The following is a 24,048-nucleotide window of genomic DNA, read 5'->3' on the forward strand; positions in this document are numbered from 1 at the left end:
TTGGTGTTGGTGTCAGTGCCAAAGCTGATGTAGGGAATTTTAGTGTCATTGTCTGCACTGATTTGAGGAATGACTGTGTCAATGTTGTGTTTGAAAAGTGCATTGTTATAGCTGATGTCAGTGCCAATTGTGATATGGGGAAAACATGGTGATAGTATTTATATAGGTGTCAGTGCCAGTGCTGACTTTGAGACTCACAGTGTTAGTATTGACATCAATTTTGATTTGGGGAACTTCAGTACAGCTGCTGGTGACAGTGCCATTGGTGATTTGTGGAAATTGCGGTGGTAGTAAATGTGTTCATGGTGTCAATGTCTTTTTTCGAAATCTCAGTGTAAGTCCTGGCATATGTAAGTGCATAAGTGCTGATTTTAGTGCTAGTGTTGGCATGAGCATCAGTGTCATTGCTGATCTTGGGAACCCCAGTGTTAGTGCTGGAATTAGTATAAGTGTCAGTGCTGATCTTGGGAACCCCAGTGTTAGTGTTGGCATTAATATATTGCTCATCTGTGATCTGAGGAATCTCAGTGCCAGTGTTGGTGTTGGCATTGACGCCCAGGTTTATTTGGGGACTCACATGAGGAATGACTGCTGGGAAAGCTCTTGCGCCCCTCAGACACCAGGTCCGGCTCGCCTGTGCACATCATCTTCGCGTTCACCTGCCCATCTGGAAAGCAGCGCTGGAGGTAGTCTGGCCTTGGCCTAGGGGGGCAACACAAAATACACACATCAGTACTCATGCATACATTTCTTCCATCATAGCCTTCCTTTCACCATATACAACTTATTACATAGCTAATCATAGACAAATATGTGCACTTAATGGAAGGGAAAAGAGCTATGCATCTTAATATCACGTTTCAAATGAACCATAGTTATGGTAAATGATTCTATTCCAAAGACATTACTTGCTATCAACACTGGCTTTGTTAATGCCTATATAACGAAGGAATAGATATAAATTCAGTCCGTTAAGGATTAATGACAATTTATTTTACAGGTTACCACATGCATTTGGGTTTTCAGTTTCAATGAGTTTGAATGCTTTACCTGCCCACTATCAATTTTATGGTATTGGTGAAGACCCCGTTCAAGGCCAGAGCCAGGGACACAGCTGGAAATCAGACACAAGCAAAGTGACAGTTATAGGGGAAATAGGTACAAGCAAAGTTACAGTCATTGGTCCGAGGTTAGAGCGTGGTGAGCACTCATTACAAAAGTCTAAAGACGACATGGGTTTTTGCAAGTGGATTTCCCTTCCTCTGCTCCAAGCTCGCATGCATTCCATGATGCAAAGAAAAAGGAACATGTTGGCACATTGCACTTCCTCACTACATGTCCACCTGTAGATTTCCACTTTCTTTCCTTATGCACCAGCAGGAAGCAAAACTCTGCTGCCACACAAAAAGCTGGAAGTAACAGCTGGAAGTTTCTCTCATGTCATGAACTATTTTTGCCTTGAGTAATGGTCTTTTCGTGCATTGAGCTAAAACAAAAAGTTGTCCGGGGTGATGAAGAAAGAGGGGCTACCGAGCATCCTACTGCAGATAAGATGTGGACCAAGTAGACAGTCTCATTTCAGTACAACGTGATAAATAGTCCACAGCTCCATGTGGTTCCATGTTTATTACTCCTGATATATTTTTTAATGAGTTCTTCCCACTGAAATGATCAAATAAGGAAGGCCTATTAAAATTGAGTTAGATTGCATGCTAATGGGTAGATAAATAGGTCAGTGGAAAATAGCTGAATAAAAAATGGATATTACTTTTCGTTTTTATCAATTATTCAACATTTATAAATTTTTTACTGCTTGGCCTTTGATTGAATAAAGAGTGGAAAGCTGGTCAGGTGGCGTGGAAATTTCTGCTGTGCTGTATGAAACTGCTGCTAACTTTTAAAAGGATAAAGTAAACACCTCATTTAGGACCAGCTGAGGTCGGCGAGAGAGTGTGTGCTGGCATCGGGGCATGCTATAATAACCCGCTCTCCCTCCCCAGCCAGTTGCTGGAGCCGAGTGGAATTATCTCTGAATCCTGACTGCGGCGGACTGGAACCGTGAGCGGTCATTAAACAGCTTGTTATTGGGAACAGCTCAACGCGTCGGGGAGAGGGAAAAGCGTAATGATATGAGTTCAACATGACCAAGGATTCAATTAGCTTTTAAACAGAAGCAAAGAATCTAGATTACTTACAAAGTACCATCTCTTTTTTAAGGAAATGGAAAGATTTATAGAAATGAAAATTGAAAGCTAAAAAATGCTTCTGCACTTTGTCATCAGTGGCAGTTTTCTTGGCATTCATGAGAACAGGCTACCTTGGACCTGCTTTTGTCATGAGGCTGAGTACCAGCATTCAAATCCCTGGGCAAGGGAATTCAATTTGCCACTCTGAGGGACCTGATTATTCATTTAGATGGGCCATTCTAGCACAAATACTCAACAAGGCTGGTGGAGGACAGTAAGGATTGGACTAAACTGGGCAATCATGCAAAAATTGGAACCACATTTGTGAAGATTGGATATAACCTTCAGCATTATTAAAATGGTGCATTTTTGGTGATGGCACATATACTGACATAACATTACAAAACCAATACCACAGACAGTACATTTCTTTACACTTATGAGTGAAATCTGTACATAACCCCAGTATGTTGGAAGCTGAATAACAATTGCTAAAGCTAGCTAAATGTAGAATTTTTACACACTGAAGGTCAGAACATCAACTTACTGTCTCATAAGTCACACAAACTCACACACACATACACCTTCCACAGACACACACACACACACCCTCCACAGACACACAAACACACACACACAAACAGATATTCAATATTTACTTCCACCATCAATTCATTTCTTAGAGAATTAACTTTGCCCTGCATTTTGAGATTATCTGTTTCATCTATCTGGCTATAAACTTATTTTGTCAGTGTTTGCTTGCCTCAATAATTGTGTAATTTACAACATCACAAGACTTGAATGTAAATGATAATGTGTGTGCAGCAGTCTCTTGGTCTACCTAATTGGATTTGTGTTAAAATCCTACTTATTAATGACCTCCATCATATTCTGTCCCCCCCTGGGCTTTGTGGCGTACAAAGAGAATTTGTGAACAGTCTGTGCATTGAGAATTAATAACATCAAACCTTAAATTGATGGAATTACTGAGAGTGCATTTATATTTCCTCCTTTTTAACAACAGAAAACAGAAAATGGAATATTGCATAACCAATGAATCTGCAGTTCCATTAGCAGAAATACAATCATAAAGCTCACTCCCCACTCTGGGTACCTTACCAAGACAAGCCTCTTTGATTTCCGTCTTGTCTGTCCGACGTATGATCTTCACCACAAATATAACCGCCAGGGGGGTGAGGAATGAAATTGCCTGCATTGAAAAAATAACAGAACTTTTTATGATGATTGTCAAATGACTTGAACTAGAGCTCTGCATCCTAATACAACATAACCAACATCACGCACGTACGTGAATCTGTTTTGGAATGTCTGAAGAGACAACGGGTCAGATTGCTTCCCACAAGTGAAGGCCCTTATTGAGTGCAGAATTACTTTTGGGAGTGTGAGACTGTTGTCTGTGGCACAGAGTTTTAATTCACGCTGCACAAAATGAGCTGCCACAGACCGGATTCATTATATCACATAGCAGCGCTAGTGCCTCTGCTCGCTCGGTGGCTCTCCCTACACGGCAACTTGGGCATTTTTAACACCCAGGTAATTATTACTGCTTCAACCAGTGTTCATTTCGTTCAGCCCCCTATTCAGTGATTGTATTTCAGCCTTCAGATTTGTAATGAATAAAAAAAGTATTACTTCTGACGAGGCACTTTTCAGGCCGGGAAGATGTGAGTTTAATTCAAAGTGTATATAAATTTAATTTCTCTGTTCCGGCGATAACCATCTCTAAAATCGTTTAAGGTTTTTAAAAAATCTAATTAGCTGATGATTTTAGAAATCCATATCAGGTCTTATTCTCTCTCTCTCTCTCTTTTTCTTGCTGATTGCTGCAGCAGCTGTCTAGATAACCTTCACTTATTTTCTCCTTTCTGTTAGAGTAAGAGTGTGAAACCGGCCACATTCGTCAGGCAGAGAAAGGCTGCTCTCTGAACCAGGAGTGGTCAGTCCTTGTGGAGTAGACGCGTGAGCCACCAGCCCATCCATCACTGCCATGCTCAGAGTTGGGAAGAAACAGGTATGGCAGGAGAAGCAAAGATGAATGACACAGGGGTTTGTTTGCTGATAGTCTGGTGCTGCAGCTCATCCTGTGTGTGTGTGGTACATATGTTAAGCTTCTGCTCAACGTAATGAGTTCTGTACGGATTATGATTTCTGTGCGGAATAATGACCTTTGAGTTTGTAAGGAAAGGTAAAGCTCAGCTTCTCATAGCAGAGAAGCACACTGCATAAGGTAGTGACTAAGGCCTCTGTATCTGGCCTTCAGACTTTGAGGACATTTCATACTACTTTCAAACCAAGCCGCCTTCACCAAACAAAACAGAACCCTGTTGAATAAATGATTTCAGACAATGTTCATTGTGTCTGTGCATATACAGACATGCTTGCCTGTGTGCGTGTAGGTTATCAATTCCTCTATTTGCCTCTGTGGTCTATGTTAGAAAGATCATGTTTATGAGTTCCTTTTTCCCAACAATGGCCACCTCCCTACAAAAGGTGTGCACTTCCTCTTTCTATTTGAATTGTAGAATTATTTCTAAGGGGAAGGGGAAAAGTCTCCTGGCTTCTGTATTTATGAGACAGTTTTAAACTTCTTTCAGGCAGCTGTTGTGGTGACTAGCATTCCTGGCACATTGCTCTAGGACACACTTATTGTACTGCGAGCATTTGTTTCTTCAGTTCCATTTGAGCAGGCATTGACAGAGGCCTTGGACACTGAAGTTGATTAGATCTGCCTTTATTTCTGTAAAGAGCTTACTTCATACACTGCAGCTAATATGCCGTGATTTTTCTAACTTCTGTGAATGGTTATTAATTTCTCAAGGTGATTTGCTGCAGTTTTATTGGTGTTGAGAACTAGATCCCTTTATCTCCTAAAAGGCAGATGAAGCTCCTTTGGGGGAACCAAGGCCAATGTCAACACTGTTTCCAGGGGTTCTTTTCAGCATGACACCGGGGACATTTCAATAGTTTCCTCACATGACCTTAAGGCACAGTTAGCTGTTGAAAGACACATCTGCCTCTCTCATGGTAGTAAACAAGTACCAACCTTTGCAACTTCTGGTCACAAGATGGCAAATGCAAGAAAACACAAGTTTTAACTTGAGAATATTCTAGTATCCTCTTGCATAGTTTGGTCTGTAATGGTTGCAATAGTTTGGTAGTTCTTATTTCCTGTGTTTCTCTATTTTCAGTAACAGGTAACAGTTACAGGTAACCGTTAACAGGTTTCAGTATCAGCTAGCTACCTCTGAAAGATTTCATGTGACCACACCCTAGCCACACCCAGTAGCAGACAGCCAACTGCAACCAGGGTGACCCAAATTCAACCACATGTATCAAATACCTGGCTACAGGCAGAAACAGTATTTTTCGCATGTCCACATTTAAATGCACCTGGAAATGTATTAGTATAAACAAGGTATTACTGATGACTTAAAGCCACAGTGACAGATGTTAGCTAATACCTGGGTATTGACCAGGTCACAATCTGCCAATGTCTCTTCCATCTCTCTCTGCTAATGAATTCACTCCTGTTCACTTTGATTAATGCTCACGCACAAACTCATGCAAACCTGATTACACCTTTCAAGTGAAAACCAAGGGCACTCATGAACCTGAACAATTGTTTGTGTTTTTATGGAGCACAGAGAACAAGGGTTTATATTTTATAGCTGGAGGCCTGCCAAGAAGACTGTGAACATTTCATATAGATTAATCCCATTTGCTTATTTTTCATGTTCTGGCAGTGGATGTAAGTAGCAATTTTCTCAGTTTTTGAAAATGATATTCAATGTCTACAGTTCTCCAAGGAGAAGTGCTTGAAGATGATCCAAGAATGAGTGATCAATAAGCATGCTGCACTTTTAATTGCTGTTGATGAGCTTTTAGCCCTCATTATAACAGGAAAGAGAGGAAGTGAAAGGCCAGGGAACACAGGTTGAGTCTTTCTGGCCACTCTGACCATTATTGCTGACAGGATTATGGGGGTGGTGACACTTTTCGTCATAACTGCAGATTAAGGATATTATGTGCAGCCATATGGACACTGAATCCAGCCCATATTCTCAGACAGCAGGTGAGCCTTCCACCTCCACTTTCTCTCTCTCTCTCTCTCTCTCTCTCTCTCTCACACACACACACACACACACACACACACACACAGCAGATCTGTAATAGGGGGAAGGTTTCACTCTTCATTCCTTCATTGGCTTCACAGATGAGATGGGAACATAGGGAGATCACCTGTTAGTCCAGGTGTCTGCCAGCTGCAGGATGAAAGAGCTCTGAACTGTCAGAGCGGGAGTACCAGGGTTGCCAGATCTCAACAATGCATATTGTAGCCTCGCTGTATGAATGTTGGACTGAACATCAATAATTCATTTTTCTGTGATTTATATACAGTTTTATTGAGCTGTTCTAATAAGGGATATACTGTGTGGGACAGTATTAGCCTGAGGGTAAATTGGAACTGACATTTTGATGTTAGACAGTGTGCTAAAGAGTTTTTCGGTGGAGGGAGAACAAGGGGTTCCTACTCACGAACATGACCCTCTTCGGGATGTGGTCTGATTCCACTAGGGGGTTCTTATACAGCCACAGCTCCTCCGGTTGGATGACTCTCTCGAAAGGCTCCAGGAATTCTGTGAAACTGAAGAAACGAAAGGCAGACAGCTGTAAATCACCTTCAGTGGGTGCCTCACAGTCCTGCTGTGGGATTACCCAGCCACCATGACTTACAATCACACATCCTGCTCTGTTGTACAGCGCCAGTCAAAAGTTTGGACACACCTGGTTAAGATAATGGGATCATAATCTTGAAATAAAGACTTACGCTTAAATGCTTCAAATTTGTTTCTCAGACAAATATAAACAGTGAAGCTGATGCCTATGTATGAATTTCTTTCGAAAAAATTCATTTAAAAAAAAAAATATATATATAATATATCTAATTTATAAATATTAAAAGATGGAATGCATAGAGTGGGGTGTCCTTAATGCATTACCTGAAATAACATCAGATCATGGTGCAATATTATATCATAATATTAACAAATTCCTCCTTGATACAAGGACCTTCCTTACAGCTTACTTCTGCCTCCAATTCGTTGTCAAAGCTCCACGAGATTAGCATGCCTACTACTTTCCCCCTCAAGCTAACGTCACCCAGACCTCATCAAACGAGACTCTGTTCCCTCAGAAAGGCACTGCCTTTCTGTCACTCCTTTCAAAAACCCCTTTAGTCTTTGCTGAGGTGTGTGTGTGTGTGTGTGTGTGTGTGTGTGTGTGTGTGTGTGTGTGTGCGCTTGGTGGGCAGCTGACACATGACTGGCCAGAGGCAGGGGCAAATCTGATAATGACAGTTTATAAATAGATTCTTAAAAAATGGGATGACAGGAATAAAAATGAACCTTTTCCAGACAGAACTGTCCACCATGAAACACAGCTAAAAACATGCCTCAAAAAGGCACAGAATACAGTATGGAAAGGGTTATGTTCATTCAAAGGCAAGTATATGCAAGTGTTTCTCTATACCTATGTAACCAGCAGAGAAAAAACAGTGACATTAAAATACATAGTATGCCTAAGACTGGCATAAATCCAGCACTGAACCATCCATAATGAGACCCCTCAAATCTTGCATATAAAAAAATTAAAAAATCCAATTCACCTGTAGTTTCAGGTTTCATATGAGTCACTGGTAGGCAGCTGAATGGCCTAGGCAGCCACAACAATGATTCCATGCACAGACAAAAAATCTATATATTATATATCATAAAATAAGCATCATGTCAATACCATACCACTGTGACACACCCTGTCACAACACTTTAGAATTAGTAACCAGTAGTGGTTATCATTATGCAATTTTCTTAATGAGAAATATGGCATCAGACCATAGAGCCAGTGTGTTGGATGTGATATTCCTGTAGACCTTTCATTTTGGCCACCTGCAAAGAAAAGGGGAAAAATTAAGTGATATGAGTGGGATTTGATCAGAACCAGGTGCATAGCGGCTACCCTTCAGTTTGGAGCTTTTGAGAGCTTACATTATCAATAGTATACCATTCATAAAATAATTTCCTATATGGCTACTTAAAACTCCTTTTAAAACTCAGATTTATCCTACTGCCCAAGTTCATTCCGAGCCACATCATCAGCCAACAATGACCAGGAGCCTAACAGCTGCAGGACAAATGATCTTTACTGGGATAGGGGTGAGTGTGTCAGCAGCGGTTTCCTTGTCTCACCCTGTGGCTCTTCGGGCACCTGCAGATTACTCAGATGATGTTAGCAGAGCTGCAGTCATGCTCTCTTTGGTGCTTACTTTGCTGTAGTAACTTGTTGCTGTGACTTGTGTGAAAAATGGCCACATATTTTGGAGTGGGAGTGTATCAGTGGATTGCATGGTCAGCACTCTTGCGATAGATAGATATAGACATAGATACATTTAAGATACAGATATAAGGTAAAATATAAGGTAAATATATATTTATATATATATATATTTTATTTGTTATCTAAATCATTAAAAAATAAAAAAAGATTTAGTTGGGCAACCAAAAAACAGAATAAACAAACCTTTGAGATTCAGCCAAAGCCTGGGAAAAATCCACATTTATTCTAAACATGGCAAAACTTTTTTTTTTTTGATTGTTGTGCTTTGCATTTGGTGCATCATCAACGTAGTGCATATCATGTGAATGGAATTTTATTTTCATCCTTTTCATTACAATAACCTCTGACACAGCACAGCCATTGACAACATCATTTTAAATGTCTAGCAAAGTGCAAAAACTCATACAGATAAGATCAATCATGCCATTTTCATCCAATTCCCTCTTCCTTATTTATTAATAACGACACACAGCCCAAAACTGCACCTTCTGTCACTTCTTATCTCCCAGGGATAAATGAAATGGCTTTCATTATTAGTTTCTCTGAGAGACAGCACACACATACAAATGCTCATTGCAGTGGCTCATGTTAGAATTGGTCTGGAGTATATGCTCCTGAGCTAGGACAAAAGTTACAATTACATTCACAATGAGCATAATCACTCACAGAGGCAGCACAAGACAGCAGGGGTCCATTTATCAAAGAAAATGGATAGCAGTGATCATAATCACAATCATTTAGGCCACTCTAATGTCTATGCTGAGGACAATAATACCTGACCCAGCATGCTGTGCAATTGTTCAAACTAAGGTGAATATTTTGTGGCGGCATTAGCATATGTTCACACTTCTGTGGAATAAACACATTTATGCATGTTTCTGTCCATATGCTGTGTGTGTTGCATAGTGTGTGTGTGTGTGTGTGTGTGTGTGAGAGAGAGAGAGAGAGAGAGAGTTAGCAGTCTGTTGTTTTTCTGCCATCATGGCCATGCAGCCCTAGCCCTCTCAGTGAATGGATGCTGGAGCCCTCTGACACAAATTCCTCTCAGAATTGATGAGCCTGCTCTCTGCCCTGAGAGGAAGGAAGGAGAACAGAACCCTGTTAAATACGAAGCTTTGAGAGCTTTCTCCCTTACTCGCAGGTGTTAATCTATCTCACGCTCGCACACATAAAGGCGCTTCGCTGCAGGGAAGTCTCTCCCCTGAAATGAGACACCACTGACCTCTGAACCACCGCACGGCCACACCTGCACCTCAGGCAGCCTTAGCACACAGGAGGAGAAACAGTCAACACATAAGGCCCTCTCAGTAAAGTCTGAAGGACAAATCTGCCACATCTCCAGCGTGTCACCTGCTGCTTGGAGGAACAGGAGGCTCCATATTGTTTCCAAATGGTGTTAATTAGATCTGACTTCATTAACACATTAATCCTTAAGTGGAAAATGATAGCGCCTGCTTGTGTGTGTGTTGCCCTAAATCCTAATCGCCATCGGGACAAGCCGCCCCAAACTTCATTACGTCGGTGGAGCATGACTGCTCTTTGCCTGACAGAATGCACTCAAAACCCCTGCAATGTCATTGTTTCCCCCGCTACACAATGCAAGATCTTTTGTTCACTGTATTTTTTTTCCTCTGTCTCAGCTGAACTTGAAGCCAGGAAAAAAATTGTCATCACCAATTCCCTCACTGCATCCTCCTGTTAGGTGCACATTTTCATGCCCCCAAGCAAGAGCCACATGGCACCCATAACAATAAGCTCAAATTGAGTTGTCCCCTGATATTTCCTCGCATTCCCGTGCATGCACCTCAATATGAAACCTGCAAGATGCTCAAGATCAGTGAGGGGAGGTTTTGAACTAGAAATCTATGAGGAATTGTTATGAAATCCCTTCATATGAGCTGGTCTTATGCATGGTTCAGAGGATGCTGCCACAGTGGCACATAATGCATAACCCCTGTCTGAAAATGATTTTTTTGAGCACTGAAAATCTTACAGGCTGTGTGTATACAGTACAGAACAGAATTACATAGCTCCATTTAGATTAAACTGTTATCGTCAATCTGCTTTTCCAAATGCTATGCTGCTCAGATGAAACTAATCCCCAGAATAAATCCCTGACCTGGCATCAGCCTAACACAGATGTATTCGGACAAGGCTTGCACTATCTCTTTCCACATTACTTGTGAAAGCACCGGGGCCGGGAAGAGACCTCATAATTAACTAATTCTCTGATCTGTTGCACCCAGGAGCACCGGTTTCATAGCCCTTGAGTGCTCTGATATCAGAAGGTTGCGAGTTCAGTGCCTAGCTTTGCCTCTTATCATCACAAAGCCGGCTTGGAATCGGCTCTTTGATGGAACACGGGGTGATGTCCAGGGGCTGCAGTTGCACTTTGAGCTGCTTCACATCAGAGAGCTTCAATTCCACGAGGCACAGATGCTGAAGATCAGTCTGACGTCAGGAACCATGAATGCAAGAAGTAATGGAAGCTGGTGCATTTGAGTTTTTTCTGTCCTGTCCTGTTGCCGTGATGGGAGTTGGCTGGCTAGTGGCGGCATGCTGCGTATCTCAGAGACAGAAGCAGAGTGATAGCTGCACCACTGATTGCTCAAGTCTCACGGGCTGCTAGGATGGAAACAGCACTTCGGTCCACGTGTCTAACACAGCTGGTGCTTTACCCTGCTGTGTGCAACAGATAGGACCCCAGTCCATGAAAGGGAAATCACCTACAACCCACCCCTGAAGTGCTGTGCACCAAAAAGGACCAATTTTTTTCCAGCATTCAGTATGACCCTGGCAAACATCAGACTCAAACCGTAACGAGCAGAGCCAACCAGAAATCACTAGGCAAGATTATGAATGCCTTTGTTTGAAATTCTCCCCTTTGTGAGTTCCCCCTTTTGTGAGTCTTCCCGTAACCATCTAATTGTATGCAAACATCTTCAGTCTTGCCCAACAGGCATCGACTGGTCAAGCGAACAATTCACTTGCATCGATTATTTTATGCCAGTACATAAGTAAAGCATTTATGCATGTGTGTGGGTGGAGGATGGGAAGCAGAGTTGAACTAGCAAAGTGATTTTAATTTCATAGTCACAAACCCTAAAAAACAACATAATACAAAAAAATACAACTCCAGTGTTGAAACAAATGTTTTATTTTTTATGTATGTACATACTGTATGTATGTGTGTATGTATGTATGTATGTGTGTATGTATTTAGTATTTTGTTTAACATATCACTGTTTCTTTGCCTCAAGGGTATATTGTATATCATATCACATCTTTCAACATATTGGAAGAGGGATAATTTCTCAGCTTCACATCTGTGTAATGTGGGTAAGAGAACTGTTACCTCGCTCCACTGAATCTCACAGCCTATCAGCTGTGTGGATCAGCTGGCAAAGAGAGAGAGAAACACAATGAGAGATGGCGAGAAAGGAAGGAAGAGGGAAGGAGAGAGAGAGTTATGGCGATTAAGAAAGTAGCAAGGAGAAGAAAGAGGGAAATGGGGGGGATGGTGTGGACAAAGGGAGACATGAGAGAGAGAACTGAAGACTGCAGGTATGGAGAGAGAGAGAGGAGAAAGAAGGCAGGATTCTGGGAAAAGGTGAGAAAAGCTATGAATGAGAGGGGAATTCTCACTCTACTCTCCTCAGCCTCCTGACAGCATAATATCCCCACAGAAACAGACACACAGCGGGAGAAAAGCTGCCTGGGGAAAATATCTGTCAGAGAGAAGCCAGATGTACAAATATCCCAACCCCCTCAACATGTATATCTGTCAATCACAGAGCCTTGTTGCTAAATAAATGTCACTCTGGAGCCATGGGAGTGTAATTATGATATGAAATGATCAGTGTTTTGGAAAAACCTGACAATCCACATAGAACTGATTTGGGAAAAATGAAGATGATGTGTGCATATGATTCATTGGACCCTCTTATACAGTGGTCCCTAACCAAATTAAAAACATTTCAATATTATTGTCACATGTTCTATAATCAGTATTTGTATATGCAAGCTGTCACATTTACAAACAGTGGCCACTGAGCTTTAGCTGGCTTTGAGAAGGCTCTGGTTTGCATACTAAAAAGCCATCAAACATTGCCTTGCTGTTGGTTACACGTTTCCTGCTGTGTTTATCTAGCTGTCAGCATGTAGCAAAAGGCAAAGCCTGAAAATGTCACTTGATCAGTATCTTTGCAGGAGCCTCTGTCCAATTCAGTCAAGCACACCTACATTCACTCCCCTCAGAGTCATTCCCATGTATAGATCATAGCCACACAGTAACCAGTAAAACAATGAGTTGCACGTCAAACTGAAAAGCCATTTATCTTGCAGCTTATTGAAAGGCACCTTAATTATAGATAATAGAAGTTGTGTAGCAGAATCCATTTAAGCACACACAGAGTGCCTAGCTATTATGCTTAAAAGCAAAACACTTACATCATGCTAATATGCACATAGCACCTGATAATCATCTATGAGAGCAGCCAAACAGTGACTCATGAGAGAAACATTGCCTTGCATCATACTGACATACTGTATGGTGTCTCTTTTGGATCTAAAACAGCATTGTATCAGTTTTCACTTAAGGTTTCCAGTGAGCAGATACCAGGTGTAGGGTATATGTTCTGGGAATCAACGCTGAGTCTGGCCATTGGGGTTCTCAGAAGGCACAGATGGTGAGTGTATCTGAGCAGTTCTGTTACGTGACCTTGAGTCCAAATCGAGTCTCATGTCACTAGTACTCAAGTCCAAGACCAGGTCCAAGTCACCAGTACTCAAGTTCAAGTCCAGGAGTAATGGAAAAAAAAATCACAAATCCCACTATCAAAGATGAAAAGGTAAAATCTGTGATTACACAGGAACAGAGGCATTGAATCCAAATTAAATCTTTCTTTTTTAATGACTGGTTTAGGTAGCACATTCAGTATGAGTGGGGAAGGAGCGTATAATTAAACACAAATTTACAAATGATTTTAGTTGTGAAAGTCTGTAAGATTTAATTATGACAACATAACACTGCATAAAAAATAAAACTTAAGAGACCAAATTACCTTTACGACTTACCTTTCCTCTTTTCCCAAGTCTTCTATGAGTCAAAAGAAATAGCAACAACACATTTGTAAATTATTCCCTTTCCGTATTAACGCTGGCTGAATGGAAATTGTGACAACAATATTGTTATAACACATCTTTACAATTATCTTGTTACAATGATTATAACTGAAATTAGCAGTAGTAAAATGACATTTTTTCTGGGTAACATAGCTTAGATGATTCCTGGGGTAACTTTATTGCTGATGACATTCCACATTTGCAGCAGTTGACATTAAATGGTAGCCTGCAAGCAAGCTATCAGGCTAGCTAAGTTAACTCTCTAATTGAAGAACCAGATTAAAAAAAAATTTAAAAAGCTGGTAACCTGCAGCTGAAAGGCTTGCCAGGGAGCTGGCTGGTTTAACATTTGCAATATAAGCAAGTGAATCAACCAACGCCGAGTAGATCGGAAAATTGTGGGTTTCTAATGAAACATCAGATGGCTTGTATGTTCAATCCATGTGGGATGTGGGACAATTTTTATGATGTAATGTTGGAAACATTTATAATTATATCTGTCAGAAACTGCAAGGCCAGGTCCAAGTCACTTCACCACCAAGTCCAAGTCAGCAATGGGCAAGTCAAAGTCACCAATGGGCAAGTCCACATCAAGTCAGGAGCCATGAAAATAGTGACTCAGTTGGACTACAAGTCCTGGACTGTAGTGCTACAGCGCTGGAAGAAGACGGACTGTCAGGAGACATGGGGATCATCCCAGCCAGTCCATTAAATCCATTTGCTTATTAGTATAAAAACACCCACTGTTAGTTTTTATTGGGGCAGGTTTCAAATCCATACCACTGAGACATGGTCTTATCTGTATTCTCTATCTATCATTGCACCATGGGAAAGATGACTACAATATCAGCCCTAATGCTGAATTTACCTAACCCTAAAGAACTCACAGATCCCGGGATCTCACCACTGCAGATTCTGCAAGGCAAAAAAGGCAGCACAGTGTTGTCCTTGATTCAGTAAGACACGCAGCCTCGATTCAATCAGAGGATTGAACGGGTCACCAAGGAGAAGGAGGAGCCGGGGACGGACACGGTTTCATCTAATTACAATTCCCGCTTTGTTTATATATTTATATATTTATTTATTTAACCTGGAGCCGCGAGCTCGCTCCATCGCTTCGGCCCTGATGCGTATTGATGCGAGGCGTCGTGCTGATTAAAAGCTTTGTGGCGCCGGGATGCCGGAGGAGCGGAAATGCTTTATGAGTGATTGCGCTGCCGGGCCCCCAGGGCGTCCTGCGACGAGCAGGTAGTGGGCGTAGAGTAATAGAGATCTGAGGCGGAATTAGGGGCCAGATGGTGATGCGGCCCTGCAGGACCGGTCCTCTCCAGCCCCGCTGTGAAGATTGAGGGGAGTGGCCCCTCCGCCATCCACCCATCACAGAGACACACTGGAACAGCACTGTGTTACTGAGTGCTTCCCACCATAGAAAGGTAAGGGAACAGAACTTAGAATGGCACTACACAGATTCATCCGGTCAGTAATTAAGGAACAGAGATGTTAAGGTTGCATGCTGATTTCTCAGGTGGGGCACTGCCATTGTCTGTATGATAATGCTAAACAGTAAACACTCAGCTGTATGAATGTGGAAATGGCTCTGAATTAGGATGGCTAATCAGGAAATAAATACTCACAAAAGAGTAATAACTGCCCCCTCACTCAAATGGCAGTCTGCAGCACTGCACCTGATAGCTAGTGTTGTCAGCCCTGTCACAGCAGCCTTACTTCTTACGCTTCAGTATCTCTGTCAGAGAGAGACAGTAAATGTCCTGTGGCTTGAGAATCCCTGGACATCTGGCGATGGAGGGAGATGTGTGTGTTTGTGTGTGTGTGTGTATGTGCGCGCGCTCGTGTGTGTCTGTAAATGACAGTCGGCCTAAACCTCTGGAGTTACTGCCTCTCTCCTCAACCGCTGGTCACAATTATCATAGTTAATTAAAGTAATTGATTGGATAAGGAATCACATCACCCGTCTCATCTTCCCTGTCTTAACGATCGGCTTGTTAATGGGTTCCTCATAGCAACGGCACGGGTTGGCCAGCACTCGAGAGGTGCAGGTCTGCTCTGAAGTGCTTTTAACGGTTGCACACCGTGGTTCGATACTGTGAAGGGCACAGTGTGTGAAAGGTGAGCATGTGGTATGTTGTTTGCAGAGCAGAACATGCTTCACAGGCTTTGTAAAGGATGTATTCCTCGCAGCAACAGGGACAGAAAGGGATTGGAGCCCAGATCCCGGAGGACGCTTTGGCATAGCGACGGCTCCCGAGCAGCCCAGCACTGGAAATAGTAAAAGGGAAAAAAGGAGAAAAAATTGGCTCCCCATCCCTTTTGCTTGATGTAAGCACATCCATTGCAATCACATTTTGTAATTACCTCAGAAATACTGCCATAGCACTTTTGGACTGACTCAGCTAGGTGGAGAAGAAGGGAGAAATGGCCAATGTATTCACATTCCAATGGAGGTATAGAGTTTGGCACCACAGCCACTTGGACTGCTTTAATATCTCAGATTGGTTTTCCTATAGATAGTGTATTCAATCCCACAGATTGTGTATTCTGTAAGTACATATATATATATGGAGAGAGAGAGTTGGAGATAGAACAGGCACAATACTCTAGCTTCACATGCTATGATTAATCCTGACAGACTTGATTGTTGTTCTCGAGCGCAGAATCACAGAGGAAACCCTTTTGCTGAAATCCTCTGTGACACAGCTAATGTTAAAAATGGGACAAAAAATCAATGGCGGAGAAACAGTAGCCAGTAAAATGGTCAAATAGACAGGAGGAAAGCCAGTTGAAGAAAATTTCCCAGCTGAATTGAGTCCACAGTCCACAGACTCCAGCTGCTGCCTGGGGTGGGGGTGGGGGGGGTTAATGGCACTGACAGTTGATCGCGAGATTGCCTGTCTTTTTCTTTGTAAATTCTCTTTTATGTATTTATTTCAGAATGCAGTGTCTGAAAAAGACATTTTTAATTGCATGCTCTCCACATTTCACCCATGATTTAGGTAGGCAACACACTAGCGAACTCTGACCTAAGAACTGACCTTTAATGAAAAACAAATGGGGTCAGTGTTCCCCCTGAAACGGATCATTGGTTAAGTAAGTCTCTGTTTACCCATCACTCTATTCAGAGCAGTTTCTGCTCAAATTAATAATTCAAATAAAGATCTACCCTCTTTAGAGCTGTGCACTGCCTCCGTTGTATCGGTCTAAATAAGTAATCTTTTCATAGAGAAACATCTACTAGCTAGATGGCTCAGACTTTTGCCCAGTCACTCACAGAAATGGGTTTTTTTCTTTCAGTCAGAACCAGGGACTACAAACTGACATTATTCACAGAGGTGCATTCATTATTCATAATGTGAAAAGTCAATAATGACAGCATCAACCCGCCGATGAGCTGCAAAGTTCAGACTATTACGCCGTGCATTTCGCTCTTCGCTTTGTCAGTCTGCTCCACGGTCAGTTCCTCCGCCAGAGGAGGCACCGTGTCCAACTCATTGGTGACCTTCTCCAGATCGTCTGACCTCATTTCCTGCTGCAGGCATGAGGGGAGATTGTTCAGTTCTGTGACTATCTTGGGGCCTGGGTCGCCCACAGATGCACACATGCATGGACAAATACCTACACGTGAGTGCATATACACACAAGCACACGCACATATACACAGTTTAGACAAACAATGAATATCTGCTGTACAATATGTACTGTACAGTGCACATAACTGAGATTGCCTAGGTCTTACTTGCGAAGCCTGAGGATCTCAACTCTGAAGTGGAGGTAGGGTATGGTATTTACTATGGGTTAATGGACTACAAGCTAAGGCATTCTATGAGCTTGAGAGCAAGGGTGAGCAGACATTGTCCCTGAACCAGAGGGCAGGATTAAACCAGAGCCTTTTAGAAAGAGTGAAATATATCCCAGCATTTCAGCTGTGCATGGACCCAAGTTCAAACTACTTTCAAAGACAGCCACCAAGGGCAAAAGGATATTGATTTTTACCAGGATTCTGGTACCTTCATGGCCTGATAGAGATCTGGAACACATTATGTTTAAGAGGAAAGAGGCAGGTGTGAAGTTGTGAGTTCACCCTCTGGAAGTGAGAATGGTCAGTAACTCTCCCACAGAATTGGAAAGCTATCGATCTGTGGTGGTTGAGTCATTGTGCAAAGCCAAAGGGAGAGGGGTGAATGGCCTTCTCTCAGACATGGGTGTGAGAAAAGGCAGAAAGGACATTCATTTCTGTCACTTTCACAACAGTCAGGCAACTCCCTATTCCCAGCCAGGGAGATGTACAAAAACAGACCAGTGGAGAAACATTATCTCTCACATGTCAAAATATATAAATCCTAGAATAAATGTTGCATAATCGAATACTTATTTTAAACAAAACAGTAAATCTGGAGATAAACTGTGAGAGGTGGATAAAGAGATCCCGCTTTACCCACTCCCAGACCTGAGGAAGACCCAAGCTGACAGCTGAAATTCCTTGTGCGAGGCTGTGTGACGCACACAGGGTTACGCTTGCCCACATTTTGAAGGGAACCACGGAAACCCATCAAATGCATTCGTGATCTGACAGTCGGGCTCCAGGGCCCAGCTGTCAGGGTTCAGACACGGTTATTGTGTCCGGGGAAGGTGAGGAGGCCGTCGAGGAGTGCCTAGTTTATGTCCTTGGGATCGGCCCCTCCCTAGTCACACAGCACAGCCTCTGCTCCATCAGTGATAACACACTGAAGTGAAACAGTGCTGCCAGAGAGTAGCAGACCCGTCAAATAACACACGCTTTCATTGTTGCCCTGGCAGAGCACTCCTGTCTTTTTTTTTTGGGTAGGGGGTGGGTGTGTTCCAAAATTTCATGTCCTTTCTGAATATTTATTGTGATCCAGGGTGCTCAGAGACATTCATAATTGACAATGCACCACTACAGCACCAATGATATTATCTACTGTTATTATAATAAAACCATAAATACTACTTTAAAGATGTGGTAAATATATACTTATCATAGTGTGTTTGATTGTTAGAATTGTCAGATTAATAAATTACTCAGCAATCATTTACAGCTGCTGATACAGAGACACACGCACACACACAGGAACCAAACTTTTTTGCTTGGTTCATCCAATTGTTTTATGAAAGTGCTTATAACAGGTCTTTTGCTTGCCAGTCTAATTTGATTAATTTCATATATACAAAATCACACCTTACTTTGTTCATTCTATCTTTATTCACACTACAAGGGGGTCTAAGATATAATGACAATTTTTGGAGGCTTTCGGTTAAACTCATTAATACAATGACCAATGATAAGCAGCAAGAGGATAATAGCATTAATTAATCAATTAACCAAAGCAAATAACAATTCAAATTAATTTAAAAAAAGTAAACATCCATTATATGAATGCACCAGATACCAGAACACATTATTAAAGATGAGGAATAAGCCAATTAATAAATCCTATTTAATGGATTTATTAAATTGCAAAGCAGAGGTGAATCAAGTTTCAAAAAAAGAAAAACAGAACTATATATTCTTCTAAAGTCATCATAATTAAGTATCAATCTACATGAAATCAGAACAACTGTGTCACCTCTTCAATGAAATTTTGAAACTGTTGTGTGATTGACAATGTCACCATCTTTGTCTGTAAAATAAGAAACTTTTCTCCACATATACAGTACATGTCACATAAACAACGAATAACCTTTTGCAAAAGATGATGTTGAAATTTTTCAGTCAGGACTTTACCAGTCTTTGGTGTTCCAGGAACATATTTTCTGAGAAAATACAGAGTGGTGCATTTGCAATCCATGGGGGTACACCAAAAGTCATACATACTATATAGACATTGGGATATAAGGAGACAACTGGGGTGCACTGAGGTCTGTCTGGGGGCGCAATGAACCCCTATGCACCCCCATAGCGCCAGGCCTGAGCACATAGGTTCAGTAATTTCTCCTCATCAATAGAGAACATGAGACACAGCAGGAGGGGGAGAGAGAAAGAGAAAGAAAGAGGAAGAAAGACACAGAAAGAGGGAGGAGAGAGATAGCGAAAGTGAGACAATGTGTTGAGATTAAAATGTCACAGGCTTTCCTGTGCTGTTAGATCCTCCTCGTCAGCCCTGTCTCCTTGACGTTCTGACTGCGGCTCCGCTGTCACTTTATTTCCTCGTAATTGGACTCCTATCCTTCACTCTTCGCGCAGACAGCTGCATTGTTGCGTCGGTCTCTCCCTTGTTCCCTTTTACGCCCCTGACTGATTGAAATCACCACACCAATGAATCAAAGCCGGCTTTCCCCTGGCAACTCAATTTTTTTTTCCACAAGAGCCTCTGACAGAGTGCAGGTCTCCCTCATCAAGCAATGATATGGGTCATATTTCTGGAAGATCACCTTGCTTTTAACATTGAGTCATAAATCTATATTTAAGTGTATTTTTTTTCTCTTTTAACCCCATGATTAGTTTGCCATGGAGCGCTGGGGGTAGCTGCAACATCATTTACATATAAATGGGCCTCAAATATAAACCATAAAATTTTTATCTTATCTGTTTGTTTGTTTGTTTGTCTACAACCCCCCCTTAATTTAAACTCTGTGTGAAGATTTCTAAACTGCAGTCGCTTCAAATTGATGCGTCTTGTGTAGTATTGGATTGTCAGTTTGAGACCTGACCGCTGTTGGGGAGAAGTATTTGTACACTTCGATCAGCAAGGCTCTTCGCCCTTGAGTAGGTCGTTAATATCAGCTTTGTGTGCCCTGTTTAGGGGTGCTTCCTCAGCTGTCCCCTGACCTCTCCACACATTGTATCTGGTTTTTGGGCCCTGGGGACGGACTACTATGGACGGAATCGGTTTCAGTCATAATAAAACAAATGTCAGGCCACAGCTCTCACCTCCTACACATTTACTCACAACCTTAACAGGCCCAAATGGGATAAAGGCTAATATTAGCAGTATGGTTAAGGTTAGGGATAGATTAAAGAATAAACAAATTAATGGGACCCCTTGTGGGCTGATGGCAACATGGCACTTTGTTGGTTGTATGGCACAGTTGGTTTTCCCCACACAGAATTTAATAAATAGAGGCTTAAACCTCATGAACAACAATAACATTGTCATTTAGCAAACACTCTTATCCAGAGAGACTTAAATACAGTAGGTTACTGTTTTATCCTGCTAGAAACTTACTAGCAGTTTACTAACATAATAGGCAATTATGGGTTGAGTACTTTGCCCAAGGGTACAATAGCAGCACCCTAGCAGGGAATCAAACCAGCAACTTTTTGGTTACGAGTCCTGCTCCTTGTCACTACACCACACTGCTGTCTCAGTGTACTATTCACACTGTACTGGTATTATACTTTCTCCATTCAGCAGTGACATAAAGGCATTTGGAGGCAGTGCTAGGGTAAAGATTAGTGTTAGCGATTAAGAGATAATTTTAGGGATGGGTGTCCTGAATAAGAATATTTTGCCTGTTTCTGTTGGTTTGTTTGTTTGTTTGGTTTGTGCTAGTTCTGCTGCAGTGTGAGGACTGACACACTTCAGCTGGCACATAAGCAGATGCAGCAGGGCCGTCACAGGCTGCCATGTTGTTTTTTTTTTCCCAACCACCATCGCTGTTTACTCTGATTTCGCATCTCGGTAAAGCGTTAGGAAAGCTGCTGCTGGATATGGCGACGCTGATACAGATGAAACTGTTTATAAGGCCATTAAAACGCATCCACATCATTCCTCAAGGCGTGCTGGCGGAGGATGTCTGTAGCCCCGAACTGACACTTTTATTTCTTGCCAGGCGAACATGTATTCCCAGTGCCTAAACTTCCTCAATCTTCGGAATAATGAGGGTTAGAGATTGCATGACCCAGATGTCACAGATTGCTCAATTCTGCCTGTCACTTCAATGTAGACAAGAAAAGGATGGGAAAGCACCCGGGGTTCCAACAAGATGAGATTTTCTTTAGCATAAAGATTTGATATTCACATGCAATTACTATCAATTTGTCACAACGATTAGCGTGAAGGGGGCTGAGGAAAAGTTTTCACCACAAACATTGCCTAAATAAATCCACTGGCTCCCACCCTCCCCCCCCCCCCATCACTGTCAGACAGAGACAAGTGCCAAAAAATGTCTCTGACATCCCATCGGAGCAATCTCAGATTCCTCACACGTCGGGGAGGCCTTCGAAAAACAGGAACAATGTGCTCGGATGATTTCACAACCCATGTTGAATGGATTTTTAAAAAAGAATTGGACCCAAGTGGGTTCAGAATCCAAAGCACCAGTTAGACAAACAGAACTGACTCAAAATGCGAAGAGCTCCTCTCCTTTTGGATTGTCTTTCAACCCTGAGCTGCACAGAAAGTGTGCTTTTTTGTAGCATTACTCAACATCCCTGATTCTATGAATAAACAGCATGAAATTATACTAAACAATAGCGATATTGAAATGAGCAGGGGATCATTTTGAAGAATAAAGCAAAATAATGCTGAAAAATAATGAATTTTTGCTAAGCTCCCTATGCCAAAGCTAAAGAGCTCCTTCAATACAAGCATAAAAAAGATGCCATGCGATGTGTTAGCGTTAACAATAAACACAATGCAGTATTATCTCCTATTATGATTTCAAGTGATGAAATGCTGTGTAAGATATGGTTAGTAACATTGCCATTGGTGACTATTGGTTTTTCTGGGTCCATATATCAAACCATTTTAGTCCCTGCTTCCTGATAAATGCTGTATTTAGATAAATAATTCTGGCAAGTAACAATCCCTCCCCCTACAATAACCTGAAAACCTTGAAGCCAAGAGAACACACCCACAGCCTGTGTTTCTGTGCCTTCAAAGGCCGTTGTCCAGGGCAACTCACAATACTCATCAATTCCCTGACTGAATAAAGAACCTGAGATGCCATTTTATATACAGCTGGTTTTATCCTTGGGCCATTCTGATTGAGTGCCCATGACCAAAGCCGTGGCAGTGATTTGTACCCCCAACTTGCAAGTTTAATGGGAAAATCACATAGAACATAAAATGCTAAGAGGGGAGTGAAGTGACAAAGCGTCGGGGGAGAATAAATATAGGATGGTGTGGATAATGCCCTTGCCCTTTACAACATTAAATTACATAGTGTGGAAGGAGGCGGCGTCGCACTAATGCCTGTCGAATGTGTCCAATGTGACTGTTGAGTGGCTCCGAGCTCCCCGTTGGAAGTATTCTGAATGTGGGGAACAGCTCAGTTTTCAGCACTGCTTCCTATACATCTGTTAAACACTCCATAATCACCTGTGTCACTTTTGACATTGTGGCTTTTTTAAGCATCCTGTGGATATTTACTGACGTTTATTAATGATGTACATGGTTAAATTATTATTATTTCGTCATTATTTTGTGTTACATTCTGTGTAGCCTGTTGAAGCTACTCTCTCTCTCTCTCTCTCTCTCTCTCTCTCTCTCCCATGTAGGTTTTTAGTTAGAATGGAGGCTGTTGGTGTCAATTGTGAAATACCAGTCTCAAACATCACACTTGATTTTCGTAGTATTGGAGCTCTCCCCTATAAAGTCAATCATAAGTATATAGAATATTGTTACGGGTAGGTTGAAATGGATTTAATGTCTGATTTGATTAAATCAAGAGCAAAACACCTGAGTTTTCCCTGTAAATCCCATAAAATTGTTCATTTGAGAGTGAGTTGATAAGGACAGCCGGCTGGAAGAAAAATGTCCTCAGTTTGGTTCACTCACATGTCTACCATTACAACAGATCAAAAGTTTCATTTAGCCTGTTAATTAAACTTTGATTTGATTTTAATCATTGGGCTCCCCAACTCATAGCAATCAGACTGTGGAAAACTGATTTCAGGAAGTATATACCATCCCTGATCTTGTGGTGGAGTGTTGTTGGACAAATTTTTTTAAGATAATCAGAATATCTCTGTTCTTGGAAAGAGGTAGCGGCACTATGTCGCCATGATTTAAAGAGTATATAGTGCATATACTGTAAGTGCTCAACAGGAAAATATATGTCTGTATTGTTTCTGCTTAAATCACAGCAGCACCACTGCAGGGTAGCAACAACCTCATTATCCTCAATTTTTGTGAAACCTGAACATAACTGTACAGGTTTTATAGCTTCGGTCACCTCCTAATTTATTTATTTATTTTTAAATGTCATGCATCATTTCCATTTAAATTGCACTTCCACCGCATTTCTGCAGATATGTTTAAATCAGAGACACAGCCAGCCTGCAGCTCCTGGATCAGTCATCTGAGCAAAGTCCCTGATGATGGCCTGGGGGCCAGGTTTGACTGCC

The 24,048-nt window shown here is 41.8% G+C and overlaps 1 protein-coding gene across 1 annotated transcript in view; it reads right to left on the reverse strand.

The window, feature by feature from the left end:
* plpp4 (phospholipid phosphatase 4) overlaps window positions 1-24,048 on the reverse strand; it is a 43,273-nt gene that overhangs the window by 15,435 nt on the left and 3,790 nt on the right. Inside the window, exons 2-5 of the mRNA XM_036546966.1 lie at window positions 6,744-6,852; window positions 3,306-3,396; window positions 1,051-1,114; window positions 578-702 (exon numbers count right to left, since the gene is read on the reverse strand). Of these exons, the coding sequence (XP_036402859.1) occupies window positions 578-702; window positions 1,051-1,114; window positions 3,306-3,396; window positions 6,744-6,852 (389 nt within the window). The remainder of the gene's footprint in view (window positions 1-577; window positions 703-1,050; window positions 1,115-3,305; window positions 3,397-6,743; window positions 6,853-24,048) is intronic.

Source organism: Megalops cyprinoides, chromosome 15 (genome assembly GCF_013368585.1).
Source record: "Megalops cyprinoides isolate fMegCyp1 chromosome 15, fMegCyp1.pri, whole genome shotgun sequence".
NCBI lineage: Eukaryota > Metazoa > Chordata > Actinopteri > Elopiformes > Megalopidae > Megalops > Megalops cyprinoides.